Source organism: Dipodomys merriami, unplaced genomic scaffold (genome assembly GCF_024711535.1).
Source record: "Dipodomys merriami isolate MVZ:Mamm:240054 unplaced genomic scaffold, mDipMer1.0.p SCAF_698, whole genome shotgun sequence".
In the NCBI taxonomy this organism is placed as follows: Eukaryota; Metazoa; Chordata; class Mammalia; order Rodentia; family Heteromyidae; genus Dipodomys; species Dipodomys merriami.
In genome coordinates this window covers 492,393-510,022 of record NW_027206288.1, presented here as the reverse complement: position 1 = coordinate 510,022, position 17,630 = coordinate 492,393, and the positions used below count along the sequence as shown (strand labels likewise).

Genomic DNA, 17,630 nt, shown 5'->3' with positions numbered 1-17,630 from the left:
AATCTCTAATTAACCAACAAAAAGCAGGAAGTAATGTGTGGTTTGAGTGATAGAGAGGTAGCTTTGAGGGAGAAAGCCAAGGAAGTACACGAGGCCTTGAGTTCATGCTCCTACAATAGTACACACACACACACTCTCTCTCTCACTCACACACACACACACATGTGTGCACATGCACGTAAGATATTATGTTGAATGATATAACTCAGACTCACAAAGGGAAAGGGACATGTGTTCTCTCATATGTGAAAGTTAAATCTAAAATATGAACATGTAATATAAAATAAATATAGGACACACACATATCCATTTACAAATAGATTTGATTAATCTGTAAACTATGGTACACATAGAGGTGGAATCCCATGGTATAACATTTCTGATCAACAAAGAGATATAAAAAACTAGCACTAGAACATTGAAGCATAACTTGTCTGTGGAGAGTTGTTAGAGGGATGTGCAAAGGGGCAGAGAAATATGGAGTAGATGTTGGGAAAATACAACATATCACATATATGTATGTATATGTCTATATATAGATATTTAGATATATATACATATTCAGATGTGTGTGTGTGAAAATGGACCAAGGAAAGTCAAGGAATGGGTAGAGTTGCTATAGATTGAATGAGTTGATGGAAATAGTGACAAAGATCAAGGAGCTTTGTAGGAACAAATTGAAATGTACAACTATTAAAAACAATTTTTTAAACTAAGAAAAATCTACCTTCCACCTACTTCAAATGGTTATTTAATACATATCATAAGTGAGATCATAATGGATAGAAATCTTCTCATTCATGAAACATTCAATTTTCATTCCGTTTAGCTTACATTTGGGCCTTTTGATCATGCTCTGAGTGACCATAAAAACTTTCTTGCTCTGTATCAGATGGCCTCAAAGGACACATCGATCGCCATTGCCCTGATCTCCTTACTCCTTCATTTCAGCTGGAACTGGGTTGGACTATTGACCTCACAAGATGAGAATGGCTTGTGGATTCTTCCTGAATTAAAAGAAGAGATGGACAAGAATAGAATTTGTGTAGACTTTGAGCTAGCAATCCCAACCTCTGGCTTGGCATATGTTTTTAAAGTCATGGCACTTTATAAACAGATTAATAAATCTTCAGCAAACGTCCTCATCATACATGGTGATAATGAAGCCTTACTAGATATCGTAAGACGTATTGAGCAATTTTTAGTAAAAGGAAAAGTTTGTATCATGAACTCACAGCTAGAGTTCACCATGAGGAGGAAATATTTTGTATTAGGTTCATTACATGTACCTCTCATTTTTTCACACCATCATCCAGATATTTTGGGATTCACAGATTTTGTCAAGGCAGTTAACCCTTTCAAATATCCAGAAGACTTTTTCCTAGCAAGGCTATGGTTTCTGTCTTTTAATTGTTCAGATTCAGAGTCAGACTGTGTAATGTGGGAGAACTGTCCTCACGAAGCCTCCTTGGATTTGTTGCCTGGACACATTTTTGACACGACTATGTCTGGAGACAGTTACCATATATACAATGCTGTGTATGCTGTGGCCCAGGCTCTCCATGAGCTGCTTCTTCATCAAACAGAAGCACAAACAGTGGGAAAGAGGGAAGGGGCAGTGACTTCCCCTGCACAGGTAAGGCCTTCTGTGTTAGATCACATACCCCATAGGCAATGTCACTTCCTAGATAGTTTTCATGCCATATAAAATTTAAGCATTTTTGGTATGTTTTCCAAATCCAACAAATAATGTTTGTTTAAATGTCTGTGAAGTACTCTGGACGTATTTTAGTGCTCTTCAGGAAAAGCAGGCCATAACAAGGTTCAAGTGAGTTCCATGTTTCATAAATTCTTTTAATTACAAATAGCCTCAACATATTCATAGGAGATAGTTTTCCGTATTTTTTATTGTCAAGATGATATACAGAGCGGTTACAGTTACACAAGTAAGATAGTAAGTACATTTCTTGTCAAACTTGTTACCCTTTCATTCGTTTTTCTCTTACTTTCCCTCCCTCTCCCCCTAAAATTGTACAGATCATTTCCAAAATATTGTCTTGTATATATTGCTGTTGCTTTGACCCCTCCCATATAGCAGATGTTTTGAAAACTATAAATGCACCTTGAGTTTCCCTATGAGTTTCTTATCTAATAGCAAAAGAATGACCTGCTGAATAGAATTATCCACATTTTGGATAAGGGACCTAGTTTTATTCTACTTTAAATATTAAAATTTTACCAAGTTCAGATTAGCAACATGCATAAAATTAGTGGTTGTGGGAAACACTGGCTAGACTACTGAGAGTCATCTTATTTGTGACTCTCTAGACTTGGTTTCTTTTGAAAAGATTGCATCTACCCCTTTGCTGAGTGACCAAGATTTGGCAAAATTATTTTTATTCCTCCATAGATTCTCTTCTGAAATGCTTCATTAGGTGGTTCTACTATTCTTTCATTCTACATCAAAATTTAAAGGCAATCAGGAACTATTTTTCTTCAGGTTTTCTTTCGTAACTCAGGATGTACTTCACCATAAGATGATGTATGTCTTTTAGCTGCACTCTTTTCTGAAGAACATCCAGTTTCACAATACTGCTGGAGATCAAGTGACTTTGGATGAGAAAAGGAAATTGGAAGCAGACTATGACATTGTAAACATATGGAATTTCCCAGAAGGTCTTGAACTTGAGGTGAAAGTAGGAAAGTTTTCTCCATATGCTCATCAACTGTCTTTATCTGAAGATATGGTACACTGGGCCATAGGAACAATAGAGGTGGGTTGGGTTTAATTGCAATGATTTTAAGGACATATAAGTAAGAAAATTTCAGCCTTAAAATGTATATCTGGTTGGATAACATATAAGAAAATTTCAGCCTTAAAATGTATATCTGGTTGGATGCCAGCAACCTATTCCTGTAATACTAGCTAATTAGGAGACTAAGATAAAAATATTGTGGTTTGAAGGCAGTCCAAGCAGGATCTTCTCTGAGAGGCTTATTTTCATTTAACCACCATAAAAGCAGGGCTGGACACTAGTGACTCATGCCTGTAATCCTATCTACTCAGGAGAAAAATATCCTCAGGACTAAGATTACATATCTGTTGAAAGTCCAACTGGGCAGAAAAGTCTTTGAGACTCTTTTCTCAATTGACCATCAAAAACCTCAGATGGAACCTCAGGTCAAGTGGTAGAGTGCTTACCTTCAGGAGAAAAAAGCCCAAGGAAAATGAACATGTACTTATATCAAACCCTGGGACTAGGACAAAAAAAATAGACATTCACAGTCTCTACATGGTGATTTAGAATAGTGTCATAAAATACATATTTCTTTTTTCATTTTTTATTTTTTATTTTATTTTATTTTTTTGTGAACATAGTGTACAGAGTGGTAACAATTACATGGGCAGGATTATGTGTACATTTATTATCAAGCATTGCAGCCTCCTCCTTTGTTTACACTTCATATCCCTTCCCAGCCTCCCCCACTCCCCCACCCAATCCGTCCCCCCTCCCCCTTCCCGCACCAACGTTGTAAAGCTCGTTTTCGACATGACAACTTGTACATCTCATTGTTGCAACAGGTCCACCTGTATCCTTAAACGACTTGTTTTTACCCATGTCCTCCACAAGTTACACTGACATCAACTATAGTGAAAGCAGGGGTTATACTGTGGGAAAGGGACATACAAAGCAAAGAAGAGATAATCTTATAAATGCGTTAGAAATGCATGAAAGAAAAAAAAACATTAAAGTACATATCTAAGGGTTCATTTTCCTAACATCACATTATCTGATCTTTTCCACTTGACTCATACATATACAAGATATTGCAATAAGGGAAACCATGGGACCTATGTTTCTTTGGGCCTGGCTTACTTCACTTAATATAATTTTTTCCAAGTTTTTCAATTTCCTAACAAATGGGGCAATGTCATTCTTTCTGATGGAGGCATAGAATTCCATTGTGTATATATACCACATTTTCTTGATCCATTCATCTACTGAGGGGCATCTGGGTTGGTTCCAGATCTTAGCTATGGTAAATAATGCTGCAATAAACATAGTTGTGCTGGTAGATTTAGTGTGGCCTTGTTTGTAAACATTTGGGTAAATGCCCAAAAGTGGGATTGCTGGGTTATAGGGGAGCTCTATGTGAGGTCTGTTGAGGAACCTCCATACTGCTTTCCAAAGTGGTTGAACAAGATTACATTCCCACCAACAATGAAGTAAGGTTCCCTTCTGTCCACATCTCCACCAGCATCAGTTGTAGTTAGAGTTCTTGATTTTTGCCATTCTAACTGGAGTGAGGTGGTATCTCCATTTTGTTTTGATTTGCATTTCTTTTATGGCTAGGGACGTTGAGCATTTCTTCATGTGTCTATTGGCCATCCTTCTTTCTTCTTCAGAGAAGTTTCTCTTTAAGTCATTACCCACTTATTAATTGGGTAGTTGTTTCTTTGAGGATTTGTTGTTGGGGTTTTAATTTTTTGATTTCTAAGTATATTATAGATATGAGACCCTTGTCTGTTGTATGGTTAGTAAAGATCTTCTCCCAATCCATGGGCTTTCTATTAATCTTGCTAGCTATCTCCTTTGCCATGCATAAGCTCTGCAACTTCATGCAATCCCATTTGTCCAACCTTTCTTTGATTGGTTGTGTTTCCGCGTCTCTATTCAGAAAATTTCAGTTTGGGCGTAGGAGACGTAGGGTTTCTCCTATTCCATCCTGTGATGTTTTCAGAGTGTCTGCTTTGACTTCGTGGTCTTTGATCCATTTGGAGTTGATTCTGGTGCAGGGTGATATATAAGGATCTAGCTTTAGTTTTCTACAAGTAGTGAACCAATTTTGCCAGCACCATTTACTGAAGAAGCTGTCTTTCTTCCATTCTGTTTTTCTAGCTCACTTATCAAATATTAGATGGCTATAGGTCTGTAGGTTCATTTCTGTGTTTTCAATTCTATTCCATTGGTCCTGAGGTCTGTTCTTGTGCCAGTACCAAGCTGTTTTGATTACTATGGCTTTATAGTAGACTTTGAAATTTGGTATTGATATTCCTCCAGCAGTGTTCTTTCCATGGAAGAGCGTTTTTGCTATTCAGGGTTTTTATTGTTCCATATGAATTTTTGGATTGGCTCTTCTATTTCCTTGAAGAATGAGGTTGGAATTTTGATAGGTATCGCTTTGAATTTGTAGTTACCCTTGGGAAGTATTGCCATTTTCATGATGTTAATCTTTCCAATCCAGGAGCATGGGAGGTTTTGCCATTTTATAAGTTCTGTTTTGATTTCCTTTTTGAAGATTTCAAAGTTTTCATCATAGAGGTCCTTCACTTCTTCGGTTAAGTTAATTACTAGATATTTTATTTTTTGTGGGGCTATTACAAATGGGGTTGCTTTCCTAATTTCAGCCCCACTTTTCTCATTGTTGGCATACAGAAAAGCCATTGATTTTGGTGGGTTAATTTTAAACCCTGCTACTTTGACAAAGTTTTGAAGCAGCTTGAGTAATTTGGGAGTGGAATCTCTGGGATTCTTTAAATACAAGATCAGGTTATATGCAAAGAGGGAGTGTTTTATTTCTTCTTTCCCTATATGGATCAACATTATATCTGCATCTTGTCTTATTGCTGAACCTAGGCAATTTGATACTAGATTGAAGAGAAGTGGAGAGAGTGGACATCCTTGTCTTGTTCCTGAGTTAAGAGGAAATGGCTTTAGTTTTTCACCATTAAGTATAATGCTGGCTGTAGATTTGTCATATACAGCCTTTATTGTATTGAGGAATATTTCTTGGATTCCTAATTTTTCCAAAACCTTCATCATAAAGGGGTGTTGGATCTTGTCGAATGCTTTTTCTGCATCTGTTGAGATAACCATGCGGTTCTTTTTCTTGCCCCTGTTGATGTGATGAATAATATTAATTGATTTGCATATATTGAACCAGCTTTGCATCCCTGAAATGAATCCTGTTTGATCGTGGTGTATAATTTTTTGGAAGAATTGTTGAAGTTGATTGGCCAAAATTTGTTGAGAAGTTTTACATCAATTTTCATCAAAGAAATGGGTCTATAGTTCTCTTTCTTTGATGTGTCCTTGCCTGGTTTTGGAATGAGGCTTATGATGGCTTCATAGAATGTGTTACGTACTGAACTCTCTCTTTCAATTTCATTGAAGAGTTGGAGGAGTATTGTTGTTAACTCTGCTTTGAAGGCCATGTAAAATTCCGCTGTAACACCATCTGGTCCTGGAGTTTTCTTAGCTGGCAGGGCTCTTATTGCTGTTTCTATTTCAATGCTTGATATGGGCCTGTTAAGATGGTTAAACTCATCTTGGTTTAGTTTTGGCTTGACAATATTTGCTAGGAAAAGTTCCATTTCTGTTAAGTTCTCAAATTTATTAGCATAAAGTTTTGAGAACTATTCCCTTTTAGTGTTCTGAATCTTTGTTGTTTCTGTGGTGATGTTTCCATTCTCATCTCTGAGTTTATTAATTTGGGTGTGTTCTCATCTTTTTCTGAAAAGACTTGCTAAGGGTCTGTCAATTTTGTTAAGTTTGTCGAAGAACCAACTCTTTGTTTTGTTGATTGTTTCTATAATTTTTTGGATTCTGATTCATTTAATTCTGATTTACTTTTAATTATTTCTTTCTGTGTACTGGATTGGGGTTTATCTTGCTACTCTTTTTCAAGGAGGTTTAGATGTGTCATTAAATTGTTGGTTGTAGATCTCTCCAATTTGTTGATGTAGGAGCTCAGAGCTATAAACTTGCCTCTGAGTGCTGCTTTTGCTGTGTCCCAGAGGAGCTCGTAATTTGTGTGTTCATTTTTGTTGAATAGCATGAACATTAGAATTTCCTTTCTAATCCCTTCCATGACCCACTCGTGATTCAACAGTGTGTTGTTCAGCCTCCATGTGATACCGGATTTTTTTGGTGGCATTTGGTGTTGAGTTCTAATTTTATTCCCTTTTGGTCAGATAGAATGCAAGGTATAACTTCAATGTTTCTGAATTTAGACAAGTTTGCTTTGTGGCCTAAAATGTCTTCTATTTTAGAAAATGTTCCTTGTGCTGCTGAGAAAAATGTGTATTCTGATGCTGCTGGGTGAAATGTTTGGTAATTGTCTGTTAAATCTTGTTGATCTATGCAGCTGTTTAGATCTGGAGTTTCTCTGTTGACTTTTTGCCGAGTTGAACTATCTAGTGTGGAGATTGGTGTGTTAAAATCTCCAACAATTAATGTCTTTGGATCTATATGGGATTTGAGGGAAAGTAGTGTTTCTTGGATAAATTTGGGTGTTCCATTGTTTGGCGAATAGATATTTAGAATTGTAATATCCTCCTGAAGGAGATATCCCTTAATTAGTATGTAGCCACCGTCTTTATCTCTTCTCACAAATTTTAATTTGAAGTCTATTTTATCTGATATTAGGATTGCAACTCCCGCCTGTTTTATGGGGGCCGTTTGCTTGGTAGATTTTGTTCCAGCCTTTAACATTGAAAATGTGTTTTTTTTTACGGGCAAGATGTGACTCCTGAAGGCAGCAGATAGAAGGGTCTTGTTTTTTAATCCAACTAGACAGTCTGTGTCGCTTAATTGGAGAGTTAAGTCCGTTAACATTAAGATATAAGACTGAGAGGTATTTGGGATTCTTGCCATGTTATCAACCTTCTTGTGGGCTGCAAAAACTGTGTTCTTCCTATGGTTTTTGGAATCTCAGTTTGGATGCAGTTTCTTGGACTTTATTGTGGTCTTGTTGGTTTTCTATGTGTGGGGCATCTTTAACAATCTTTTGTAGGGCTGGTTTGGTGGAGATGTATTGTTTCATTTTTATTTGCTATGGAAGATTTTTATTTGGCCTTCAGTTATGAAGGAGAGTTTAGCTGGTTACAGAATTCTTGGTTGATAGTTGTTTGTTTTTTTGGGCATGGCATGCATCATTCCAGGCTCTTCTTGTTTTGATTGTCCCTGCTGAGAAATCTGAGGTGATTCTAATTGGTTTCCCTTTATAGGTGATTAATCTTTTCTCCTTGACAGCTTTAAGGATCTTTTCCTTGGTTTGATTTGGTCGTGTGTGGATTATAATGTGGCAGTGGTATGTCCTATTCTGGTCTGTTCTATTTGGGGTTCTAAAAGTTTCTTGTATCTGAATAGGCCTATCTTTTTGCATGTTTGGGAAGTTCTCTGCTAGGATCCTGTTCAATAAATTTCCTAGGCCATTAACTTCTGTTTCTAGCTGCTCCTCTACACCCATTATCCTTAGATTAGGCCTTCTGAAGATGTCTTCCAAGGGTTGGACAGAACTATCATATTTCTTGGACTTGTCTTGGATGGTTGTATGTTCTTTCTCTATAATATCTAGACTGTCTTCAATTCCTGAGATTCGATCTTCTGCAATTCGATCTTCTGCAATATCCTGGCTATTATGAACAGTGCTGCAATAAACGTGGAGGTGCATGTGTCCTTGTATAGTGGTTCCTGTTGTTCAGGATAGATGCCTAGAAGTGGTATGACTCAGTCATAAGGGATGTCAATATTCAGCTTTCTAAAGACCCTCCAGACTGCTTTCCAAAGTGGTTGTATAAGTGTACATTCCCACCAGCAGTGTAATAGGGTTCCTCTTTCTCCACATCCCCTCCAGCATTTGTCGTTGGCTGCCTTGATGATGTGGGACATTCTGACTGGGGTAAAGTGGCATCTCAGTGTTGTCTTTATTTGCATTTTCTTCACATCCAGCGATGGTAAACATTTCCTCATGTGTTTCTTTGCCATTTTTATCTCTTCATCTGAGAAGTCTCTCTTTAGTTCCCTTTCCCATTTAGTAATTGTTTTGGAAGGGATTTGTTTCTTGAGTTCCCTGTATGTACTGGATATAAACCCCTTCCCTGATATATTGCTGGTAAATATTTTTTTTCCCAATTAGATGGTTGCTTTTCTGGCTTGGTTGTTATAGATTTAGCTGTGCAGAAGCTTTTTATATTAAGGTAGTCCCATTTGTCGAGACACTTTCCAATTTGTTGTGACCCTGGGACTCTGTTCAGGAATTTCCTTCCTGTGCCTATAAGTTCAAGTTTCTCTCCTACTCTGTCCTGCAATAGTTTCAGAGATGCTGGTTTAATGTTAAGGTCTTTATTCTGTCTTGAGCTGATATTAGTGCATGATTATAGCCTGGGGTCCACTTTTAGTCTTCTCCATGTGGCCACCCAGTTTTCCCAGCATCAATGGTTGAAGAGACTGTGTTTCTTCCATTGTATGTCTTTGGCCTCTTTGTCAAGTATCAGCTGACTGGAGGCCTGTGGTTTTATTTTTGGATCTTCTATTCTATTCCATTGGTCTTCGGGTCTGTTTTCATGCCAGTACCATGCTGTCTTTGTTTTTATGTTTCTATAATAGAGCTTGAAGTTTGGCATGGATATCTCTTCCATGTTATCTTTATTCCCTAGAATTGTTTTGGCTATTCTAGGTCTTTTGTTGTTCCACATTGATTTTTGGACTATTTTCTATATTTTAGAGATGTATGTCATTGGGATTTTAATAGGAATTGCATTGAATTTGTATATTAATTTTGGCAGTATTGCCATTTTCACTATATTAAGTCTGCCTATCCAAGAGCATGGGAGGTCTTTCCATTTCCTAGTGTCTTCTGTAATTTCTTTCTTTAACTGTTTATAGTTTTCATTAAATAGTTCTTTTACATCTGTGGCTAGGTTAGTTCCTAAATATTTCATTTTGGGGGAGGTTATTGTGAATGGGTTTGCTTCCTTTATTTCCCACTCTGCTTGTACATTGTCAGTGTACAGGAAGACAACTGATATTTGTGGGTTGATTTTGTATCCTGCTACTTTGCCAAAGTGATTTATGATTTCTAAGAGTTTGGGGATGGAGTTTTTGTGATCGTGAATGTATAGTATCATGTCATCTGCAAAAAGGGATAGTTTAACTTCTTCTTTTCCTATATGGATCCCTTTAGTGTCTTTTTCTCACCTTATTGCCTGGCTAAGGGTTCCAGGACTATATTGAAGAGGAGTAGAGACAAGGCATCCTTGCCTTTTTGCCTGATTTTAGGAGAATTGGTTGTAACTTTTCCCCATTAAGTTTAATATTGGCTATTAGTCTGTAGTAAATGGCTTTTATTGTTTTAAGAAAAGTTCCTTCTATTCCTATTTTCTCCAGAGCTTTTAGCTTGAATGAATGTTGAATTTTATCAAAGGCGATTTCTGCATCTGTGTAGATAATCATGTGATTCTTGACGTTGGCTCTGTTGATGTGTTGGATTACATTTTTTGACTTACATATGTTAACCATCCCTGAATCTCTGGGATGAAACCTACCTCGTTGTAGTCTATGATTTTTAATGTTTTTATGGATGAATATTGTTAAGGATCTGTGCATCTGTTCATCAAGGAAATTGGACTGTAATTCTCTTTTTTAGTTGGGTCTTTGTCTGTTTTTGGGATGAGTGTGATATTGGTATCATAGAATGAGTTTGGGATAGCTCTCTCTATTTCTCTGAAGAGCTTGAGGAGTATGGGTATTATTCCTTCTTTACGGATCTTAAGGGTCTTCTTTAAGTGTCTTTAAGAATTCTCTTGTCAATCCATCTGGTCCTGGGCTTTTCTCTGTTGGAAGACTTCTGATTGCTTCCTGTATCTTGTTGTAGGATATTGGCTTATTTAATTGATTTACTTCTTTGCTCAGTTTGGGCAACTTGTGTTACTCTAAAAATGCACCCATTTGTGCCAGGTTTTCTTTCTTTAGAGAGTATAACTTTTGAAAGTAGTCAGTTAAAATTGTTTGGATATCTTGGGTATGTGTTGTGATTTTTCCTATGGCATCCCTAATCCTGTTAATATGGGTTTCCTCTCTTCTTTTTTTAAATTAATCTTGCCAGTGGTCCATCAATGTTGTTTATTTTTTCAAAGAAACAGCTTTTTCTTTGGTTAATTTTGGCTATGATTCTCCAATTCTCTATTTCATTGATCTCCACTCTTAGTTTGGTTATCTGGCTCCATCTAGTAACTCTAGGTTCCATTTTTTCTTTTTTTTTCTAGCTGTTTTAATTGCAACATGAGATTATTTACTTAGTCTGTCTCCATTTTCTTGATGTCGGCACTGAGGGCAATAAATTTGCCCCTCAGGACTGTTTTTGCTGTGTCCACAAGTTTCTTTGTGATGTGTTTTTCATTGTCATTGAGTTGTAGGAATATTTAAATTTCATCTTTGATCACTTCCATTACCCAGGCATTGCTTAGAAGTGTACTGTTCAATTTTCATGTATTTGAGTAATTTCTGCGGTATGCTTTGTTATTGAGAACTAGTTTGATTCCACTGTGGTCAGATAGGATACAGGGGATTATGTTGATCCCCTTGTATTTCCTTAAGTTCCTTGAATGAACTTTGATATGGTCTATATTGGAGAAAATTCCATGAGTTGCTGAGAAGAATGTGTACTCTGTTGATTCAGTGTGAAATACTCGGTAGATGTCAGTTAGTTCCACATGAAGTATGGCCTCACTTAACTCGGTAGCTTCTTTGCCAATCCTCTGGTTGGTAGACCTAACCCTTGGTGAGAGTGGGGCATTAAAGTCTCCTAGTATTATCAGATTGGGATCTATTTTATTCTGTAAGTTTGAGAGTATTTGCCTAACATATTTGTGTGCACCAATGTTTGCGGAATGTAAGTTGATGATAGTAATATTCTCCTCTTGGATTGTTCCCTGTATTATTATGTTGTGTCCGTCCTTGTCTTTGTGCATTGAATTCAATGAAAAGTTCATTTTGTCAGATATCAGGATTGCTACACCTGCTTTATTGCTACACCTGCTTTCTTACTGGGGGCATTTGATTGGTAGATCCTTTTCAACCCTTCACTCTGAGTTTGTTTGTATGTTTGGCTGAGAAGTGGGTCTCCTGAAGGCAACAGATGGATGGGTCATGTTTTCTGATCCAGTCTGCAGTTCTTTTTCTTTTGATTGGAGAATTAAGCCTGATAATATTAAAAGACAGTATAGAGAGATGCATTGTGGTCCCTGTCATTCCTTGTTTTCCTAAGTTTTTCTTCTTTCCTTTCCTCCTGTGTTTGCTCAGTTAGATGTCTATTACTGCCTGTCTGGGTACAGGTCCCTGTTCCCTTTTGCTATCTTCAGGTTGTGTTCCCCCTCTTAGTATTCTTTGTAATGCTGGCTTAATGTTTATGTATTCATTTAGTTTTTCTTTGCTATTAAAATTTTTCAGTTCTCCATCGAATGTGAATGCTATCTTTGCCGGGTATATCAGTCTGGGTTGGCAGTTGTTTGCTCTCAGGGCTCGTATGGTACTTTCCCAGGCCTTTCTTGCATTCAGTGTTTGTGTGGAGATCTGCAGTGATTCTAATTTTTTCCCGTTGTAGTAGAACTCCTTCTTCATTTTTGCTGCATGCAAGATTGTTTCCTTATTATTCAGACCTATCATTTTTACTATAATGTGTCTAGAGGTGTTTCTCCTGGGATGTTGCTTGTTAGGTTTTCTATATGCTTCTGTAATGTAGGTAAGATGTTCTTTTTTGAGATGGGGAAATTTTCACTGATTATCTTGTTGAATATGTGTTGCATTCCCTTGCTTTGATATTCCTCACCTTCGTCCACTCCAGTTATACGAAGGTTAAATTTCTTGGCACTATCTGCTTACTCTTGAACTTCCCTTCGGCATAATTTATGTGATTTTTCCATATCTGTAATTTTTTGGTCCAGTTGGTATATTCTGTCTTCTGTATTTGACAATCTACATTTCATTTCGTTCTCTCTGTTATCTGTGTCTTCCATTGTGGTTTGCATGGAGGAAATGGACTCATTTATGGATTTAATATTGGTTCTCAAAGTCCTAATCTCACCTTTCAATGAGGAGTGTACTGCCTCTATTTTGGCGCTAATCTCACCTCGTAGTGAGGTGTGGTCTGCCTCTATTTTTGCTTGCATCTCCTGTTTGATATCCTGCATCTCTTTCGATATTTCGACCCTGTGCTCTTTCAATTTCTGGTCTATTTCTTGCTTTATTTCTTGAGTCATTGCCTACAGCATCTCTTGGATGTAGCTTTTGTCTTCCATTCCTGTTTGCTCCCACTGGAGCTCTCCTCTGCTTGGCTGCTTGCTTTTGGTGATAGCTTGCTATCCTGGGTATTGATAAACCTTGTAATTTTTCTCTGTGATTTTGCAGGGGATTCAGGGATTATTGGAGACTAATCTGAAATTTTGTTTTGTTCAATAGGTGTTTGTCATTGCTTGGTTGCTGTTTCTGTGCTGGTAGAGAGTCTGTAACTGATTTCGGTTCTGTTGGGAGCCAACCTCCAGTTGTTGGTCTGAACCACATAGGGGTTCTTGGCTCTCTGCTGTAGATCACTGGCAGTTCCTGCCTTTAGAAGGTTGAATGGCCTAGACTGCTCCTGTTTTCTCCTACAGATGCTCTTGGCAAGATCGGATGTGCTGGATGCACTCTTCCAGATGTTGGAGTCTGCTATGGGCTCCTGATATTTTTTTTTGGCCGGTTGTGGGTTTGAACTCTGGGCCTGGGTGCTGTTCCTCAGTTCTACAGGTCAAGGCTGGCACCCTACCATTTGAGCCACAGCACCATTTCGGTCCCTTTCTGCTTATGTGTTGCTGAGTATTCAGATCCACGGCCTCATGCACCCAAGACCAGCACTCTACTGCTGAGCCACCTTACCAGCCTAAGATCATGACTATTATCAGATGCTTATGGCCTGTGTTGTCCAATTCCCAGCCTAGAATATATGGGTCAGGTTCTGGTATGGATTGGGCTTCTCTTGTCCTGACCCCTCGGGTCTTTTGCTGTCACAGGCGTGCTTCCCAAGGGGTGCAGTTCCCTGTTTTTCTCCCCTCTGCTGAGGCATATGCTCAGCTTCTGACTTCAGTTGGGAGGAATTTGTTGTGTTGCTCAGGCACTGGATTCCCAGGCCTGGTCCCAGCCCCTAGCCTGGGGCATGCCGGTTGGACCTGTGCTGTTGTGTATCCTGCCTAGGTTATGCAGCCTGGAATACACAGTTCAAATTTCTTCCACTGTTGGTTGTCTTGACACAATGGCGGTGTTCCTGGCTTGGGCATTTAATGTCCCTTCCAGGGGCACTCTTGCTCTAGCCTGGCCAGCTGTGTGTGCTCCATGGGCTGATGAAGCTCTCGAAAGTTCCCATTTTTAGTGGGTCCTGTGGTCCAGATGTTGGGATAGGGAGGCTGGGTCAGGGTCTGGGGATTCCCACCAGCTGTGGTCTCCCTTGAGGTATACACTGTCCCTTGTAGGGTACTCACCCTGGAGCTAGTAGCTGTTTCTGTGTGATGTAGGTCATTGGTTGTTGTTGCAATCAGAGTTCAGTTGAGGTGGTTGTGGGCTGGGATGGGCGGTGGTCGCTCTGCATGTTTCACTTCTGTCTCTGTCTCAGTTGATGCTGTTCTGGTCTGCGCCATAGGGTGGGCCTCCAGCATCTGCCCAAGAGGTAGGGGAGGGGCCTCCATGCACTGAGCACTGGGGTTTGTCTCTGCTTATGTTCTCTGGATCAGCACTGGTTCCTTGAAGTTCTTCTGCTCTGCTGTTCTGTGGGTGTCCTCTGTAGCTCTGGGGTTCCCAGTGTCGTGCATAGTGGCTTTGGTGTGATGGAACCTCTCTGCTCAGATATACAGTGAGGGGTGGGGGTGGGATTTTTGTGCAAGCTCCTGGCTCAGAGGTTTCTCTGTTCATAGCGATCAGCAGGTCCAACATCGGTACCTTAGGTGGCTTCTGTGTGGGTGACCTGCAGACAAACCCCTGTGTCTCTAGGACTCTGGCAGCCCCCACTGGGCTGGGCTGGCAGCGGCTTCACGTGCAGCAGTGTTGCCAGTAAAGATTGGGGGAGGGGTCTTCGCTTTTCTTTTGTCTGAAATTCTTCTTTTTCTCTCTTATTTTGTTTTTTTTTCCTCCTTCTGTTTTTCTCAGGGTGTTTGTCTTTTTGTTGTTGCCGGTCACTTGGGGAGATTAAGCGATGGAACTTGAACTCTCTTTTTTGGGGGGGAGAGCTGTGGTGTTTCCCTACTGCCCAGTTGCCATCTTAGTCCCCCCTCTAGATTCTGTTCTAATAATTCAGTATTTTAATACTATGGATTGTTGGAGCATTATGTAAAGTCTAAACAATTACTGACAAATATCTGCTTGTCCTCAGCCTACTCAATCTGCCTGCAGTGAGAGTTGTGGTCCTGGATTCAGGAAATCCCCTCAGGAAGAAAAGGCAGCCTGTTGCTTTGATTGCACACCGTGCTCATGCCATAGTGAGAAATTCATTTTCTTTGCTGGTATCCCCAATCCATGCAAGCCAATGCAAAAGTTGTATATTATGATTACAGAATCAAATTCTTCCTTCCTTCACTTAATCATCTAATTGTGACACTGGTTGATTCTTCTTGAAAAAAACATCATGGACTCTGATTTATGCATAAGATTAATTTTTTCTGGTCTATTGTATATATGTTTATTCAAATACTCAGTAATGTAAGCTTAACATCTATCAGAGTAAGTGCAAATCTTTTTAAGCACGAGGACCCCATCTTCTTCAAAATTACCTTCAGACTACAAAGAAAACACAGATCGTGTATATCTTTATTTCCTAGATCTTAGAACTGTTCTTGCAATGGAGAAAATACTCTGGGTTTGGTTTGGTGTAAGATGCAGGCAAAAGTGTTGTGCATAGTATGACTTTATAGTTTCAAAGAGTGATTTCTCCATCCTCTATAGGTGAGTAGAAGAGACAAATATAACAATTTCAAGGAAGGGTCACAGTTGTCCAATTTATATTGTATAGAGAATATAGAGGAAGTTGCAAAGTTTTACTACCCACAATTTTGAATAAGGGGTTTGACTTGTGCACACATGTCTGAGAATTATGGCAGCATGAAGAGGCAGAGAAAATTATTCATAGGATATTAGAAATGGCAAGTAACAGTATTTGTGATGGTCATTACAAGCAAAAGAATTTCAATCAGACTAAAGTATGAGAATATGGGAATGAGTGTGGGAACATGACAAAGACATAAAAATAATAGTGATCATGTCTGGTAATACTTGTTAATATTTACTTTATGCTACTAAGAATTCACGTGTCAGTATTATCTCTAGACAGGGACTTTCTAATTTCCTTTTAAGTATTGGAAATGGATAAATGTTTATTTGAATTCTTCACTAGATATGGAGCAGTGTATGAAGTGTCCAGATCATCAGTATGCCAATACAGAGAGAAACCAGTGCCTCCCAAGAGCTGCAAGATTCTTGACTTATGAAGAACCCTTAGGGATGGCCTTGGCCTGCATGGCTCTTTCTTTATCTACACTCACAACAGTTGTTCTTGGGGTCTTTGTGAAACACAAGAACACTCCCATTGTCAAGGCTAATAATCAAGCTCTCAGCTACATCCTACTTATCTCCCTCATCTTCTGCTTCCTCTGTTCCTTGCTCTTCATTGGCCGTCCCAACACCAGCACCTGCATTCTACAACAGACCACATTTGGAGTTGTGTTCACTGTAGCTGTTTCTGCTGTCTTGGCCAAAACTGTAACTGTGGTTCTGGCCTTCAAGGTCACTTCTCCAGGGAGAAGGATGAGGTGGCTTATGCTATCAGGAGCTCCTAACTTCATCATCCCCATCTGCACCCTGATCCAGGTGACTCTCTGTGGAATCTGGCTGGGAACCTCTCCTCCGTTCATTGACACAGATGCACACTCTGAACATGGCCACCTCATCATCCTGTGTAACAAGGGCTCCCTCACTGCTTTCTACTGTGTCCTGGGATACCTGGGCTTCTTGGCTCTGGTCAGCTTCACTTTGGCTTTCCTGGCCAGGAACCTGCCTAATACGTTCAATGAGGCCAAGTTCCTGACCTTCAGCATGCTGTTGTTCTGCATTGTCTGGCTCACTTTTCTGCCTGTCTACCACAGTGCCAAGGGGGAGGTCATGGTGGCTGTAGAGATCTTCTCCATCTTGGTGTCTAGTGCAGGACTACTGGGGTGTATCTTTGCCCCCAAGTGCTACATTATCTTGTTAAGACCAGATAGAAATTTTCTGCTTGGCTTCCGGGACAGAAGTCATCCCGGGAGAAATACACCCTCTTAAGGTGAAACTTACATGTTAGGTCAAATATATTCCTTTTCCCATCAGATATTAGTTTATATTGTTGTAATAACTTCGATGAATAAATGACTCTTACTCATTTTTCTAGCCAGAGCCAAGTAAATTTGAAATTTATTCTCTATATGTTTTATTATCCCATCATGTCAACTACTATATTTTCTCTGTTGACTTGTTTTCTAATATTGCTTTCTTAACCATTTGCCTAAAATTTCCTATTTAGTGTCAGTACTGGGGCTTGAACTTAAATTCTGGGTACTCTCTCTGAGTTTGTTGTTTGTGTTTTTTTACTCAAAACTGTGGCATTTCCACTTAAGTCACAGCTCCACTGTTGGCTCTTTGGTGGTTAACGAGATAACATTTTCATGAACTTTCTTGCCCAGTTTGGCTTCATACTGTGATAATCACATCTTCGCTCCTAGATTAGCTAGAATTATGGTATTTTCTAAATTTTAAAGAACATTAGCTTCTTGCCTACACATCAGTATGCTGCTTAAT

At 39.1% G+C, this 17,630-nt stretch overlaps 1 protein-coding gene across 1 annotated transcript in view; it reads left to right on the top strand.

The window, feature by feature from the left end:
- LOC138816410 (vomeronasal type-2 receptor 116-like) overlaps positions 1–17,117 on the top strand; it is a 33,480-nt gene extending 16,363 nt beyond the window's left edge. The window contains exons 5-8 of the mRNA XM_070006130.1: positions 830–1,636; positions 2,556–2,774; positions 15,178–15,286; positions 16,180–17,117. Of these exons, the coding sequence (XP_069862231.1) occupies positions 830–1,636; positions 2,556–2,774; positions 15,178–15,286; positions 16,180–17,117 (2,073 nt within the window). The remainder of the gene's footprint in view (positions 1–829; positions 1,637–2,555; positions 2,775–15,177; positions 15,287–16,179) is intronic.
- The last annotated feature ends 513 nt before the right edge of the window (positions 17,118–17,630 follow it).